This window comes from Hemiscyllium ocellatum, chromosome 13 (assembly GCF_020745735.1).
Source record: "Hemiscyllium ocellatum isolate sHemOce1 chromosome 13, sHemOce1.pat.X.cur, whole genome shotgun sequence".
Taxonomy (NCBI): domain Eukaryota; kingdom Metazoa; phylum Chordata; class Chondrichthyes; order Orectolobiformes; family Hemiscylliidae; genus Hemiscyllium; species Hemiscyllium ocellatum.
The window spans coordinates 74,389,202-74,406,165 of NC_083413.1; the positions used below are offsets into that span (position 1 = coordinate 74,389,202).

The following is a 16,964-nucleotide window of genomic DNA, read 5'->3' on the forward strand; positions in this document are numbered from 1 at the left end:
AAAGGGTCACTGGACTTGAAACGTTGACTCTGCTTTCTTTCCAAGGATCCTGCCGTCCTGCTGAGTTTTTACAGTAATTTTTATGTTTTTGCTTCAGATTTCCAGCAGCCAGACTTCTTTGTTTTATTGTAAACTAACACAGTTTGTGCAGCTCCCTTTTAATTTTGTAATGAAGGCAGCCTAGCAATCAAGCTTTTGTTTAATCAGGTTAAAGGTTAGTATATTACAGGTCATTAGCGAAGGATCCAGAGGGATAAAGAGATAAAGTTAATAAGTAGTTACAGACATCAAGAGATTAGACAAAAATACTTATGAGAAACACTGCCTAAAATGTCTCTATAGTACAGTACTGAGAACCATTGCTCAAGAGCCCTGTTGCTGACTTGAATAGGTTAACATGGAGTCAGATCTATCAGCTGGGTAAGCTTCTGCAGTTGGATAGTTGGTGTCCCTTATATGGTGGATCAACCAGACAGTAGGTTTTGGGAGGGGAATAGATTGTTTGCTCTTCACAAATTCTATGGTGCTTTCTTTCAAATTCTGTGTCCATTTTGTCTTTGTCCTCCTCACTCAAACCTTTCTTCTGTGACAATGATTCTCAAAACTTTCTTTTTGGAGTTCTATACACTGGCTGTTCTTAGACAGGTTTCTTTATAAGTTCAAAAACTCAAAATACCAGTAGGTATATCAAATTCGTCAATTATGTCAAGTCTTTTTGCAATTCTTCCTCTTACATGCTGTTTCGCTCTAAAATCTTCAATATCTTTTTCCAAACTCCTGCTATTTCAGGAGTCTTGACATATCTGGGTATGTCTCTGTACTCCACTTCAAGCTTGCAATTGTACAGTCAGATAACTTGCAGCAGGCATGCTTTTTTAGCTTCTCGTGTTCAATGAGAGTTAATTAGTTATTTTTCACAATAATCTTTTTTTCATTCTTGGGATGTGGGCATCACTGGCTGGGCCAGCAGTTATTTCCCAACCTAAGATGCCCTGAAGAATGTGATGAGATGCAGTGGTGAGACACTGCTGCAAATGAGGGAGTTCCAGGATGCTGACTCAAAAATAGTGAAGGAGTGATGATAATAGTTCCAATTCAGGGGCTATCTTAGAGGCAAACTTGAAGGCTGTAGTCTTTCTGTGTATCTGCTGCCTTTATCCCTCTAGGTGGCAGAGGTCAGGGGTTGCAAAAGGTACTTTCAAAGATGCCTGGGTGAATTGCTGCATGCATCTTCTATATTGTTCACACTGCTACCATTGAGAGTCAGTAAGGAGAGAAATAATGCTAAAACTGTTAGATGGGGTACCAATCAAGTAGGTTATTTTGGCTTGGGCGGATCTTGAGTGTTGTTGGAATTGCATCCATCCAACCAAGTGGACAATATTCCAACATTCACCTTACTTCTGCTTATAAATGGTGCAGAGCCATGGTGAAGACAGGAGATGGCTTAATCATTGGGAGTTCTAGCCTTTGACTTGCTCTTGTGGCCACAGTATTTATATGGCTATAATATCATAACCTCTTTGGTCATGACACCCCTTGGACGCCTCAGTTTCAAACTTTCTAAAATAATGCCATTGTAAAGTGCCTTGGACCAATTTGCCAAGTTAAATGAGTTGAATAATCCAACTGTTGTTAACAATTATGCTGACTTCGAGCAGCGAATATCTATTTGTTACTTTAGACATTTTGCTATCAGTTACACACCTGGAACTTTTGAAGTAAGCTTTGACAGTTGTTGTAATGAAAAGGGAAAATTGCAATTGTATTAATTATTTTGAATACAATCCTCTGATGAAAAAGGCATGAGATATAATTTACTGACATCTAAGAAAAAACTGGTTGAACTGGGTTTAGTAAAAGACATGAAACTGATGTAATGCAAAGCAATAATTGAAAGGTTCTTGTAGTGAGTGTCACAGTTTATTTTGTAATTAATACTAACTAAAGGCTTAACCCACTGTTCCCACATGGAGAAATTCAAGTCAGAATATATGGGACGCCTGCCCACATGGCCCACGTGATTTTTTGTTGAGGGGTGCGGAAGGTTGGATGGAGTCAGCATGTCTCTCACACCCTGTCAAAGAAACTTCTCAACTAATATAAAACAAAGATCTCCATTGGAGATCTGAAACAACAAAAGTAAAAGAGAGGCGGACAAAAGGATACAGTTATTGTTCATAGTAGGCCAGAAAAAGTAGACTGGTGATAATGGGGACTTACAAGTGGTTGAAAATGGGTTGGCTACAGAAAAAGCAATCTATTTCACAACAGGGCATGGGTTATGAGGGTAGGTAAAAGATAAGGAGGGGTGTGTTTACATTTAAAATTATTCAAGTAAATGTTGAGCCCTAAAGGCTCTAAGGTGCCCAAGAAGAAGATGACTTTTGTTCCTCCAGTGCATTGAGCTCTGTGGAGCAATGCAATTGACTGTAACACACTGCACCACACTTCCTAACTGGTCTGTCTAACTTCTGTAATTCATGAATTAAGGATTGAAACCTCATCACTATCTGCAATGTTACATGCAAACATAACACTTTTTCTGCCCTTCTCGAATATATTATTTGTAAGAATTCCAAACTACAGCCACCAAATATCGTTGGCATAGGCTCTCATGAATATAGTTATATCCTCAGTGGATAAGTTCTAAATCAGAACACAGATTATAAGATCTATGCATTATTAGCAAGTGGAGGTATCTGCAAACTAACAGAAGATGAACTTTGTGTATGTAAGTCTCAAGAATTCATGGGACATATGTATTTGGAATGCAAAAAGACAAAAAGCCTGGACACTTTTGACTCAGCAGATGGAAGGTTATTGTTGACTTGCTCGCTGAGCTAGTAAGTTTGTTTGCAGAGCATTTCGTCACCATACTAGGTAACATCATCAGTGCGCCTTCAGTGAAGCCCCAGGTTCTGTCCCACTTGCTATTTATGTGTCTGGTTCTGCTGGGGTTGGTTGTGTCATTTCCAGTTTTGTTGTTGGTTCTGTTTCTTAGTGGTTGATATATGGATTCCAAATCTACACGTTTGTTAATGGCATTCCGGGTTGAGTGCCAGGCTTCCAGGAATTCTTGGGTATGTCTCTGTTTGGCTTGTCCTCAGGTGGATGCGTTGTCCCAGCCGAATTGGTGTCCTTCATTGTCTGTGTGAAGTAATACAAGTGATAGTTGATCATGTCTCTTGGTGGCTAGTTGGCATTTGTGTACCCTAGTGGATAATTTCCTTCATGTTTGCCCTATGTAGTACTTCTAGCAGTCTTTGCAAGATATTTTGTATTCAACGTTGATCCTGTTGATTGTAGGTATAGGATCCTTTATACTAGTTAGCAGTTGTCGTAGTAGGTTTGTGGATTACCATGATATCCAGGAGTCGGAGTAATCTGGTGGTCATTTCTGTTATGTCCTTAATGTATGCCTGCGTTGCCAGTGTATCCAGGTACCCAAAACGCGTAGTCCGATGATACCTACATGACAGACCACAACAGGAAGACACAACATGCCTGGATAGACTGGTTCTCTCTGCGGACCAACCGTGTTCTGAAAAAAATATAAGTGTGATTGGTAATTGATATTTTGCTTGTTTATCTTTCAAAACTGGAGGGTTTTCTTTTGTTTGTATGTGGGATATGGTTGTCACTGGCTGGGCCTGTATTCATTTTCCATTCCTTGTTGCCCCTGAGAAGGTGGCGGTGAGATGCCTTCTTGAGCCGCTATAGTCCATTCAGTATAAGTAAACACACACAGTCCCAATAGGGAGAGAGTCCAAAGTTTGGGAGAAGATTTGAAGGTTGGGTGCTTGTTGTTGTGGTTCTGTTTGCCGAGCTGGGAATTTGTGTTGCAGATGTTTCGTCCCTTGTCTAGGTGACATCCTCAGTGCTTGGGAGCCTCCTGTGAAGCGCTTCTGTGATCTTTCCTCCGGCATTTATAGTGGTTTGAAGCTGCCGCTTCCGGTTGTCAGTTTCAGCTATCCGTTGCAGCGATCGGTATATTGGGTCCAGGTTGATGTGCTTATTGATTGAATCTGTGGATGAGTGCCATGCCTCTAGGAATTCCCTGGATGTTTTCTGTTTGGCTTGTCCTATATTAGTAATGTTGTCCCAGTCGAATTCATGTTGCTTGTCATCTGCGCGTGTGGCTAAGGATAGCTGGTCGTGTCGCTTCATGGCTAGTTGGTGTTCATGGAAGAGAGTCCCAAGATTTTAACCAAGAGACACTGGATAAAGTTTACAGATATTAGAAATCTCTGATGTCTAAAGCAATCTGGGTGTCCTGCTGTATTAATTACAGAAGTTAAGCCTGCATGTGGAGCAAGTGATTAAGCAGTCAAATTCAATGTTGCTTATAGCAAGTTGCACAGGGTGTTGGTGAGACTGCTTCTACAGTACTATATAGAGTTATGACCTCCCTTTATAACAAAGAACATGACTATATTAGAAGTTGTTAAGAGAAGGTCCGTTTAGAGTCATACAGTCATAGAGTTGTATGGCATAGAAACAGACCCTTCAGTCCAACTCGTCCATGCTGACCTAATATCCTAAATTAATCTGGTCTCATTTGCTAGCATTTGGCTCATATCGCTCTGAGTCCTTCCTATTCAAGTACACATCCAGATGGCTTTTAAATATAGTAATTATACCTGCCTCCACCACTTCCTCGGGCAGGCAATTCCATAGACACGGAACCCTCTGTGTGAAAAAGTTGACACTTAGATCTCTTGACTGATTCCTGGGATGAGAGGTTTTATTTCAGAAGAAAGAGTGCACAAATTAGAACAGTAGACAATGGAGTTTGGAAGAAAGAGAGGAGAATTTCTTTTCTCTCCATGGTTTACATTCTGTGGAATTCTTTCTCACAAAGAGCAGTGGAGACAGGGTTATTGAATATTTTTAAGGCAGAGGTAGACAGATCTTCAACTAACAAAGAAATCAAACCATACAGGGGCTAAGCTGGAAAGTGAATTTGAGACCATAAGCATATCAGCAGACTCAAGCTGCCTATTTGTGCTCTGAATACTTATGTCATTTCTAAAGCGGACTATAGGCAAATTTCACTGAAAACATTTCATGGAAACTGCCAAATAATTTCAGGTGCAACAACACCTTTGATCAAGTTCTTTTAAAAATGTTTATCTTCTGAGCATCTTCCATCAGTTAGGATAAAGTTCCACGTGCGCCAACTTCCTCACTTAAAATTTGCAGACACATAACCTCAACTCCTCAGCCACAAACAACACTGACACAGACTTAACAGAGTCCAAGAAGTTCCTGTAAGTACCTTCCCTCTCTGTAATTAAAAACTAAATGTCTCCACACCAGTCATGCCACAAGAGTCACACCTGCAAGTCTGGTATCTGAGGTGACAGACCCAAAGCACCCCACAGCTGAAAGCAAAACAGAACAGTGACTGGCTGAAATTGACACTCATCTACAGTACACATTTGTTATTCAAAGAACCAGTTAAGCACATGTGAATGAGTCAGTTTAACTCCATCAATAACTAACAATCAGGAACAGGCCAAATGTGGATCAATGTGTAATCATATGGCTCTGATCATTTTTATTGCACTGTGCCTAAGATGTGATCGCTGTCTTTATTGTAAAGTGCTGAAGAGAATAATCTTCCGCCTCCTACACTGACACTATCCCTCCATTTACTTCCCCCCCCACTCCACACAGACACAGATATCCCTTGCTCTCTCCCTGGCAGTATCAGATGCAGCTTGCATATTAAAACCAAGAGGAAGTGCAGAAGTGGGACTGGAGTGTACACTAGATAGCAACTTGTTTAATTCATTTCACCTGCTCCCTCCAATGACCTTGGTTATGGTCAGTGAAGAGCAATGTACTGTCCCGCTTGAGGGTTACAAGTATGTTTCATCAGTGATGGCACTGCCTAAGAGACCAGAATAAGCAACATGCACACAGCAAATGCAGAACAAGCTAAAAAATTGGGAAAGCTATCTCTCTATTTCAGATTTCCAGTGCATTCAATAATGTGAAATAATTGTTTCTTAAAGGACAGAGGTAAAGTTGGTTATTCAGCCCAGTTTTCTCATTGCATTCTGCAGGATGTCACTGCTCTGGGCACCAAAATGCTTGGTTTTGGACCAAAGAAACAGTGCTGTTGCAAAACAGAGGACATCAGTACATTTAATTGTGCAGAGGAAGAGAGAGAGAGAGAGAGAGAGAGAGAGAGATCAAGGAATCACAATTTGTGGTAAATATTCCTGAGAATCTCAGTCATTAAAAGTGATTTAACTTGCTCTGGTAGCCCAATGATTACTGCATAAAGGAACAAGTACTGCCTGAAAGGATGAAAAAGAGTTTCAACTAGTATTCCAACCAATATCAGAGCAGCAGGATCATTTGAGACGACAGGGGTGGTTGTCCCTGTCAGTGTGAGTCACTTCTTGTCGAGGTTGCAAATCATGGGCCAATGATGAAACCAGCTAATTTTCAGTGGTGATGGCATAACAGTTAGAGCCTTAAGGGCTCAGAGGTTTTGAAAGAGTTCTTATGTTGCCATTAAGCACAGATGAGGAAAACAACAGGAAGCCACTTTGTACTCTTTACTCTAGTCACATGATTCATTGCAATTGAAAATGAAAAGTTATTATGAGCAATTGAAGAAGAAAATACAGAACTGCAAGACACACTGAAATGAGGAGAGGATCTGCTACACACAACAGTCAAATGTAAACAACACTTGATGGCGTTCAAAGCTGTTCCTAAAGGACAATCTTCAAAGATACATGAAACAGCTCCTCAATTTTGGCATATTAGGTTACTTACAGTGTGGAAACAGGTCCTTCGGCACAACAAGTCCACACCGACCCGCCGAAGCGCAACCCACCCAGACCCATTCTCCTACGTTTACCCCTTCACCTAACACTATGGGCAATTTAGCATGGCCAATTCACCTAACCTGCACATTTTTGGACTGTGGTAGGAAACCAGAGCATCCAGAGGAAACCCACACAGACACGGGGAGAATGTACAAACACCACCTAAGGCGGGAATTGAACCCGGGTCTCTGGCGCTGTGAGGCAGCAGTACTAACCACTGTGCCACCATGAAGCAATTTTTAAGAAGTGGCAGATTTGATATGTAATGTGTCTATCTGTGATAGAATTTGTCAAAATAGATCTTCAGAAGGTGCTTGACAAGATGGCACACATGTGGTTACTATGGGACATTGCTATGGCAAATAGCTTAGTTCCTTCCAAAGGGAAACTGGACAAGTGTATGGGAGAAACATGAATACAAAAATAGCCTGGAAGGCTGAGATGAGGGAGATCTGTGAGCAGTATAAATACTACCTAACAATAACTAGTTAAATGACCAGCTTTTGTCCTGGATGTTCTGTCTAAACTAAGATGAAATAACGTTTAGATTCCAGTTATTTGGACAAATAAAAGCCAGAAATTTCTCTCTCTTGTATTGTTTAGACCAATCACCTGTGCTGTGTTAACAAAATCTTCCACATACTTCTTCAACAAGTATTGTTTTCTCCTACATAGTAATTGTTGTGAACTACAGAAATAAGCAGGTTGATTAACACCTTATTGAGGGGGTGGTATGCTTTCATTGGAAAATATGTGTCCAAATGAAATCAAGAAGCACAGGGGAACAAAATCACTGAAAACAGCAATTCAGTTTTTAAAACCACAAAATAAAGTACTCTAAAATCAATTCTAGAGATGCAGAATTGAAAAGCCATCAGATCATTTTGAACCTATTTCAAGCTTTGGATTCCATACTATGTAATAAAATAATTTTTAAAAAGTTTCAAACAATGTATTAGAATTATACCAGAACAGAGAGGTTGTACATATTATTGTATAGCAAGCAAGTTACAGCTCTTTATACTAGAAAAGAAAAAACTCAGGGGTATCTGGGTTTTTTTAGGCTTGACATTAAAATGATGTTTCCATTTAAGGGGAGACCAGGTAAGAAACACAGGGAAAAAGTTACTAATAAATCAAAGTAAAATTCAGGAGAAAAGTCTTCACCCAAGAAAATAAAAATTAGAATGTGAAACCTGCAACGAATGTTGAGTGGATAACATATATACATTTAAAGTGAAGCTGGATGAGGAATAAAATAAATAAAAGCTGAAGTTGATGGGGTAAGATGAAGTTAGGTGGACCCAATAGCTCTGTTAAAATGTAATATATACTTAATAATACCAAAAGGTGAAGTCACTGTAGTTCTGCCAGACCACAGGTCTGCACTCATTAGAGAGAAATGACAATATTTAAAAACATATATAATCAAAGTCAGCATTGCTTCAAGAAGGGGAAATCATGCCCAACAAACTTATTAGAATTACTTGAGAAGATAACATGCAGAATAAATAAAGGGGAAGCAGTGGATATAATACATGTGTATTTCCAGAAAGCATTTGATAAGATACCACACATTACTTGCCTTAAATAATGTAAGGTGTTGGAGATAGTACATTGGTCTGGATTGAGGATTGGCTCACTCCAACTTTTACCGAAGTGTCAGTACAAAATGGTAAATTATGAGAATTTTGATTCTGAGGTAATAAAACAGAGAGCACTTTCACTTCCTCACCTGAATGTTCAACTGCTTTATGTCGCTTTTCCTGACGACAGACTGAGATATCCTCATAGTCTGGGTCTTTATCCTCAAATTTTCTTTTCACACCCGACATTTTCACAAATAGCCGAAGATACCTTTATCGATAATGAAAGGTTAAGTCTTTTAGGTTACATACTTAAGGTACCACATCAAACATGCGTGGGCTGCAAACAAACTGATGGAGGGCCAAAGAAATGACACACTCCCTAAATTAAAGGCAGCTTGATTTCTAGTAAGTTTCTTGGTCACAAAGAGTGTCCATGCACAATTACATATAGCACCGAGTTAGATTCAACAGTAACTCATTTAATAGCTGGCTCTTCGTCTTAACTAGACAATTAATCCATAAAGCATTTGCTCTACTATATCTTTTGAGACTTCAGGACACTCCAAAGCACTTTATCACCAGCAAAGTTATTAGTTTTTGAATTACAGTTGCTATTGCAAGAGGAAATGTAGCAGCCAACTTGTACAGAAAAGGCCTACGAAAAGTAACGTGGCTATATAACTTGTTCATAATGACAAAAACCGAAAGAACTGCGGATGCTGTAAATCAGAAACCAGTTCTGAGGAAGGGTCACTTGACCTGAAATGTTAACTCTGATTTCTCTCGACAGATGCCGCCAAACCTGCTGACCTCATCCAGCAATTTCTGCTTTTACTCCTGTTTTTCGTGATGTTGGTTGAGGGATAAACACTGATCTGGATGACCAAGGAGAATGGTCCTGTTCTTCAAATATCATGATGACAAACATCAGCAACAGAACAGATGGAACGTTAGTTTAGCAGGTCACCTGAAAGTCAACATCTTTGACCGTGCAGTAAGGCACTCCCTCAATTCTGTACTGGATTGTAAGCTCAGTATTCTTCCTCCCACAGATGAAGACAAATATGTGACAGCAGAATCAATACTTCATCCATAAATCAGTAGTGATTAAGTGCCTGGGACTGTTTGGACCGTGCAGATCAGTTATCATAGAATCCCTACAATGTGGAAAGAGGCTACTTGGCCCTACAAGTACACACCGACCCAATCCCCTATCCTGTTATCCTATACTTACCCCTGACTAATGCACCTACATATCCCTGATCACGATGGGCAATTTAGCATGGCCAATTCACCTGACATGCACACCTCTGGACTGTGGGAGGAAACAGGAGCACCCGGAGGAAAAACACGCGGGCACAGGGAGAACCTCTACACAGGCAGGTGCCCGAAGCGGAAATCAAATCCGGGTCCTTGGCGCTGTGAGGCAGCAGTGCAAACCACTGAACTACCATACCGCCCATTATAGGTTTGCTTTAACAACAAAGCTATAAATAATAAAAGCCAATTAAAAGCTACTTAATTAAAATCCTCTGTATTCCTACAGTGTCAGTTATCAAGGTATAATTGCCGATTGATTGTTCAGATATTTTTGGAGAAACTCAACTGTTTATGGAGAGAGAAAACAGAGTTAACATTGAGTCCAGTAACCCTTCTTCAAAAACAAGACCTGGATCACGATTGAAGAGAGCAGAACAATGAAAAAAACCATCAAATTCAGCATACAGTATACAAGAGGTATATTAAGCTCTTCATTATGCTAGTAGCAATGTGCAGGGTTTTGAGTTGTTGATGTCTCCATACCAAGGGGTGAGATCTCCATGCCATCAAAAGTATTGACCATGCACCTGAAAGCATCTCTAAAAGCAGTGTCAAAGATGTGCCTTGGATTCCTGTCCCTCAGGATATTCCAATGTGATGCAAAGGGCTAATCAAATGGGCCATCCAAAGCCTGAAGATCTTGGTATGCACGCATTCCTTGGTAAGTAACATACATGTGCACAATTCTTGGATTACCAATGTCAATTTCCTAAGCAGTGCTCCTCAACATGCACCACTGAAAAAAACTGATTAACTGGTCATTTGTTTTATGTATATTGGTGAGACTTTGGTTACAAAATGGTTTCCAGATTTTTCCTCAGAATTGTAACTGTACTTCTGCTACGACAAATTACGAAGTGCATGGCATTGAAAAGTGCTATGGGTTTACTAAATTACTATGGAATTGCACAGTCTTCTGCTTTTGCCCACAGGCAGTAAACTCAAAGTATTAGGTTGAACACATAGGCCTAAGAAGGTGCCCAGAACATATATGATTTTCTTATAAGTGAGGTATACCTCACCTGGTCACTCACTCTCTCCCTCTACCACTAGTAACAGTTTCTTCTCACTCCCTCCATTCCACACCATCATCACCATCTCTTCCACCCCCCTCACTCTCCAATCACAATCCATATTCTCCCGTACTAATTCCCTCCTTCAGTTAACAAATCAGCCACTCTCAACACAAACCCTCTCTGATCCATCCCACACTGGCACCTCACCGTCCTCCCTCTCACTTTATCCCTGTGCCACCCACCTGCACCCCTCCCCAAAACGCATTTCCTCAACTACCTTCTCCCTGTCCCCTCTTTTCCCTTGTCCCCTTACCCACAAATCCGCTTAACTCTGTCTTCCCCTGCCCACACCTGCCCCAGCCCCCTTCTTCCTATCCCCCTTCCTCACCCTGCCCCCAGTACACCTCCTCACACCCCTTCTCCTTCTTTCCCTACAAACCTTCCAATTCACTCCCGCCCAACTCCTCTCCATTTCATCCATTCTCCCTCCCACTAACTGACCCTTTTCCGTCGTAGTCTTCCCACACCCTCTCCCCCTCACCCTTCCTCCCTCCCTCTCTCCTCCACCCCCACCTGCCTCCCTCCTCCCCTCTCTCCTTCCACCCCTCTCTCCTTCACTCCCTCCCTCTACTCCTCTCTCCTTCCACCCCTCTCTCCTTCACTCCCTCCCTCCACTCCTCTCTCCTTCCACCCCTCTCTCCTTCACTCCCTCCCTCCCTCCACCCCTCTCTCCTTCACTCCCTCCCTCCACTCCTCTCTCCTTCCACCCCTCTCTCCTTCACTCCCTCCCTCCCTCCACCCCTCTCTCCTTCACTCCCTCCCTCCCTCCACCCCTCTCTCCTTCACTCCCTCCCTCCCTCCCTCCACTCCTCTCTCCTTCACTCCCTCCCTCCCTCCACCCCTCTCTCCTTCACTCCCTCCCTCCCTCCACCCCTCTCTCCTTCACTCCCTCCCTCCATCCCTCTCTCTTTCACTCTCTCCATCCCTCTCTCCTTCACTCCCTCCACCCCTCTCTCCTCCACTCACTCCCTCCACCCCTCTCTCCTTCACTCCCTCCCTCCACCCCTCTCTCCTTCACTCCCTCCCTCCATCCCTCTCTCTTTCACTCTCTCCATCCCTCTCTCCTTCACTCCCTCCACCCCTCTCTCCTCCACTCACTCCCTCCACCCCTCTCTCCTCCACTCACTCCCTCCACCCCTCTCTACCTCCCTCCACCCCTCTCTCCTTCACTCACTCCATCCCTCCCTCCACCACCTCTCCTCCCCCCCACACCCACACCCCTGTACCCCCACACATTCCCTCTCCGTCGTCCTCCCCAATTCGTGCCCTCCCCACCCCCCCTCGGCCTGTACTCACCTCGAAGCCTCGGACTCTCCGCTCTCTGGACCCCAGTGCCGCGGTCTCCCAGCTCCGCTGAAAGCCTGAGGCCTCCAGCCCCAGCCCCTCCCCCTTCCTGCAGCGGTGCTGAGTGCGGCCGGGCGGAGGGAGACAGACTAGCACGGGACCGGGCGGCGGAGGGAGACAGACTGGCACGGGACCGGCCGGGCTCGCGGCGCAGAACCCCCCTCACGAGCCCCTGGAGCCACAGCAACTGCCTCCTGGTTCCCTGAGAGAGGCAGCTGCAGGCTGAGAGATAGAGGAAGAGAGTAAGATAGAGGGGGGGGAGAGAGAGAGAGAGATAAAGGGATTGGGGTGTGGAAGGGAGGACTGAGACAGAGAAAAAGACTCAGAGAGAGAGAGATTGAGGAAGGGATAGGACTGAAAGAAATTAAGGGATGAAGAGGCAGATAGAGATGGGAATAGAAAGAAGGAGTGAGAAAATAACAAAGAGGAAAGTGAGAAATACCAGAATGGTAAGCAAGAGAGATTGAGTTGGAAAGGTATAAAGAGAGAGTGAGTGAGAAAGGATGGGGGGGGTAAGAGTGGGACAAGAGGGTGAGCAATTGAGATGGTGGGAAGAAAGGGATAATGAAAGAAGGCGAATTTGAGGACTCCAGATCAGACTCAAAAAGTGTGGCACTGGAAAAGCACAGCAGGTCAGGCAGCATCTGAGGAGCGGGAGAGTCAACGTTTCAGGCATAAGCTCTTCATCAGGAATGAAGGAAGGACTCCGGGTGGTGTCCAAAGAGGGCACCGGATTCTTCCGAGATACAGAAAAATTGGGGCAAGGATGTGGGTTAGAAGAAAGGGGTGGAAAGAAGTAGAGCTGCGATTGAGAAAGGGATTTGGAGAGGAAGATAGAGACAGATCAACAGAGATAAATGGAAGTTGGAAAGACCAGGATAAGGGGATAGATTTAGCAAAGAATTAGCCAGAGATGTAGCAGGATGGCATGAAGGAAGATAGACAGGGAGATAATAATTGAGGTAGCAAGGGTTTGAATGAGAGAGTATTGAAAATGTGTGGAGATGGACATTAACGAGAAGCACAGGGGAAAAAGAAATGGATATAGAAGGCAAATGGATTAACAAAGAGCAGAAAGTGATGCACAACGTGCTGTGATTGAGGTATGAGTAGAGAGAAAAGGAGAATGGAGGAGTAGTGGTCATATTCCCTAGCTATTGCAGTGTGCCCAGGTCAAAGGGTGAGGGCTATTCTCTCTCAAGGTAGAGAGTATCCAAGTACAACAATTCCCAAGTACTGCACTGTCTGTGGCTCAAAGGGTGAAGGCCTTACACCAAGTCCCAGATCAGAGAGTAATCACCATGCTCCCCATACCTAGTGTTACAGAAGGGTGAGGCCATGATGTTTATAGTAATATATCGTTTTCATCTGAGGAGTAGGTAGGTTCTCATGAATGCATGGTTCTCAGCTCTGAATCATTCATTACTGTGATCAGAAATTGAAAATCGTACATGAACGGCACGGTAGCACAGTGGTTAGCACTGCTGCCTCACAGCACCAGACACCTGGGTTCACTTCCCACCTCCGGCAACTCTCTGTGTGGAGTTTGCACATTCTCCCTGTGTCTGCATGGGTTTCCTCTGGGTGCTCCGGTTTTCTCCCACAATCCAAAAATGTGCAGGTTAGGTGAATTGGCCATGCTAAATTGCCTGTAGTATTAGGTGTAGGGGAATGGGTCTGGATGGGTTGTGCTTTGGTGGGTCGGTGTGGACTTGTTGGGCTGAAGGGCCTGTTTCCACACTGTAAGTAATCTAGGATTTTCACTCCCTTTCTTCTCTGTCTCAAATTGAGATTAAGGACTCAATAACCAGACCCCAGTCACATTACATCACAGAGTGCTAAATGACACGATATGACATGGGAGGTTGAAACACATCAGTCCTACAACAAAATATTACAGCAAATTGCACTGCATTGCATCAAGGTCAGTAAACACCCTCCCATTTCCAGTACTTCCTTAGTCATACAACACCCTTCTCGTTTTTATGTTTCTCAACAATAGGTTGTCTTCGCCTAAACTCTCCCACCCTGCATCTCCATCATCAAGAAATATGAAATTGTGCACCACTGCAGAAATGCATGATTTGAGAACTGTTCAAACTGTGATACAAAAATTCCTGATATCCCACAAGTCAAGGAATGCCAACTCTACAATAGCTGACTGCAGATAATTGGTCTTGATGTTTTATTCTCGGAACTTTCTCCGCATTTCATTCAAAATTCATTTAAAATAGATTTCTTAAAAGAGAACTGAATGGGGGGCAGAAGGGTCTTAAAACTACAAAATGGAGAGTTTGGTCACAATGCAAGAAGAGGCTGCATTATTTTTCAGAATTAACGATATTTGCAGAAGCTTGCTTGAGAGGTCAACTTTTACCATGTACCCTTCCTACTGTATGGACAGTTGTATTTGTTATATCATACTGAAGAGAGATCAAGTCTGATTTTATATTCGAAGTTCCTTGGCTTGCATTCTCTATTTTCAAAATATTGTTAGAAATCTCCTGGGAGGAGGTTCATTTGGAGTTCCTTAGGAACTTTTAATATTTTTGCCCATATAAAATCTAGGAAATAGGAGAAGGAATAGGCCATTCAGTCTCATAAACCTGCTCTGCCATTGAATTAGATCATGGTCAATTTTCTATCTAATGCCATTTTCCCACTGTTTCCCCATATCCATTGATTTCTTTAAGAGCTAAAAATCAATTGACCTCTGTCTTGATTACACTCAATGGCTGAACTTCCACAACCCTCTGGATTATAAATAAGATTGTGTTCCCTGGTTCTAGACCCCATAGCCAATGGAAATATTCTTCCTGCGTTTACTTTGTCTATCCCTTTAAAAATTGTGCTAGTTTCAAAGAAATCCCCTCTCGTTATTTAAATTACAGAGAATACAGGGCCAGTCTCCTCAATCTCTCATCATAAAACACTCCCAACATCCCGGGGACAATCTGTGACAATTTGCTACACCCCCTCCATAGCAAGTATCTCCTTCCTCAATCAAGAGGGCCAAAATTGTTCACAATATTCCCACTGCCATCCCACCTACCAGTGTCTTATACAATTGCAGCAAAACCTCACAAAACATCTAACGATAAAGATTACTGTTTATCTTCCGAATTGCTTGCTGCACCAGCTTGTCAACTTTCAGCATCTTTTGAGCAAGGACACCCAGGTCCCTTTCGACAGCAACACTTCCCAATCACTCACCATTCCGGAAATATTCTACATCTTCATTCCTCTTTTCAAAGTGTTTATCCTCACATTTATGCATGTTATTCCTTCTGCCATTGTCCATCATTTAGCCTGTCTAAGTCCTCTGGAACCCCCTTCAGCCTCTGTCAGAATTTTGTCAGCTTCAGTACAACCACTCTCATTCTCCTAAACTACAGAGAATGTGAATTTGTTAAAAGCAGAGGCCCCCATTCCCTTTGCCCTTAAAATTGAGTGTCACATCATCACAACATCACATCATCACTACTTAGCGTAACACATTTATGGTGATTTCACTCAAATTTCTTTAATCTGTTTCTGGGGTGTACTGGTGAGGCAGTCAGTGCTGAAAGGACTATGGAGTTCAGTGCCCAGCTACCCTCCCGTAGGTCTGGCCCTTAAAAGCTTCATCCAACTTTTCCAGTAGATATCGAGTGGTCCCACCTCATCAATCAGACAAAGCATTCCACGCTCTAGTTCTTAAAATGACAACTGTTGGGTGGAAGAGGAGGAGCCCAGCTCAACCTAGGCTGGAGAGAGGAGCTTGGAGGAGCAGTACAGCCCAGAGTGAGGAGGGAGACGAGATCTCACGATGGCTGTTTTTGCTCTCTGCTCTCTGGAAACAAGGTTGGTGTATTACCGCCTGGGCCAGCATTGTACCGAACTATTTTGCTTCTGCAGGCATGAACTGGACTGTCTGCTGCTGTTGCCTGGGCCTACCTGTTTATTGGGCCTTGGATTGAACTGTTGCTGTGTTGCTGGCTAGGCCCTACTGTCTTGTTTTGTTTTCTCAATCAAGCGGGCACAGCGGCAGTATGAATGGTGGCCCAGACACCATGGGTCAGCCGTGGGGGTCAAGCCATTCCTGTATCGCAGTGGCTGCTACTGCTGCTTTGGCCCCCCCACTGTGGCCCCATCACCATTCACACGCACGACCAAGGGGGATGGCTGGTGCCATCAGTCCAATGACCATTGTTGCAGCCTCCACGATGTACTGGAAGGCAGTGCTTTTCCTTTGGTTCAAGCGGGCTGTGTATTTGGCCCCGGAGAAGGGGCTCACTGAGGGCGAGACCTGTTTACCAGTCAACCCTCTGGAGGTCACGGCACAGGAGGTTGTGATCTCCAATATCCTGCCTTTTATTACCAGTGAGCTTCTCCTCCCCCATTTAGAACAATAGAATCCATACAGTGTGGAAATAGGACATTTGGCCCAACAAGTCCACACCAACCCTCTGAAGAGTATCTCGCCCAAACCCATTCCCCTACCCTATTACTCTACACTTTCCCTGACTAACACACCTAACCTTCACATCCCTGAACACTATGGATAATTTAGCATGGCCAATTCACCTAAGCTGCACATCTTTGGATTGTGGGAGGAAACCAGAGTCCTTGGACTAAACCAAGGCAGACACAGGGAGAATGTGCAAACTCCACACAGACGGTCGCCCGAGGCTGGAACCGTGAGGCAGTAGTGCTAACTACTGAGCCATTGTGCTGACCTACAGCTGCTGTTAGCGAGGCGTGGTCAGGGATTGCACCCATCCTGCTCAGATTGAAGGATCTGA

The 16,964-nt window shown here is 43.5% G+C and overlaps 1 protein-coding gene across 7 annotated transcripts in view; it reads right to left on the minus strand.

Moving 5' to 3' along the window:
• Positions 1–12,409, minus strand: part of yeats2 (YEATS domain containing 2) — a 130,518-nt gene extending 118,109 nt beyond the window's left edge. For 6 of the 7 annotated variants that reach the window (XM_060834947.1, XM_060834942.1, XM_060834941.1 and 3 more), the window contains exons 1-2: positions 12,133–12,409; positions 8,587–8,708 (exon numbers count right to left, since the gene is read on the minus strand). In XM_060834947.1, the coding sequence (XP_060690930.1) occupies positions 8,587–8,686 (100 nt within the window). In that variant the 5' untranslated portion in view covers positions 8,687–8,708; positions 12,133–12,409. Of the gene's footprint in view, positions 1–8,586; positions 8,709–10,782; positions 10,829–12,132 lie in introns of those variants that run through there. The other variant, XM_060834940.1, reaches the window with a different exon arrangement.
• Positions 12,410–16,964: the final 4,555 nt, after the last annotated feature.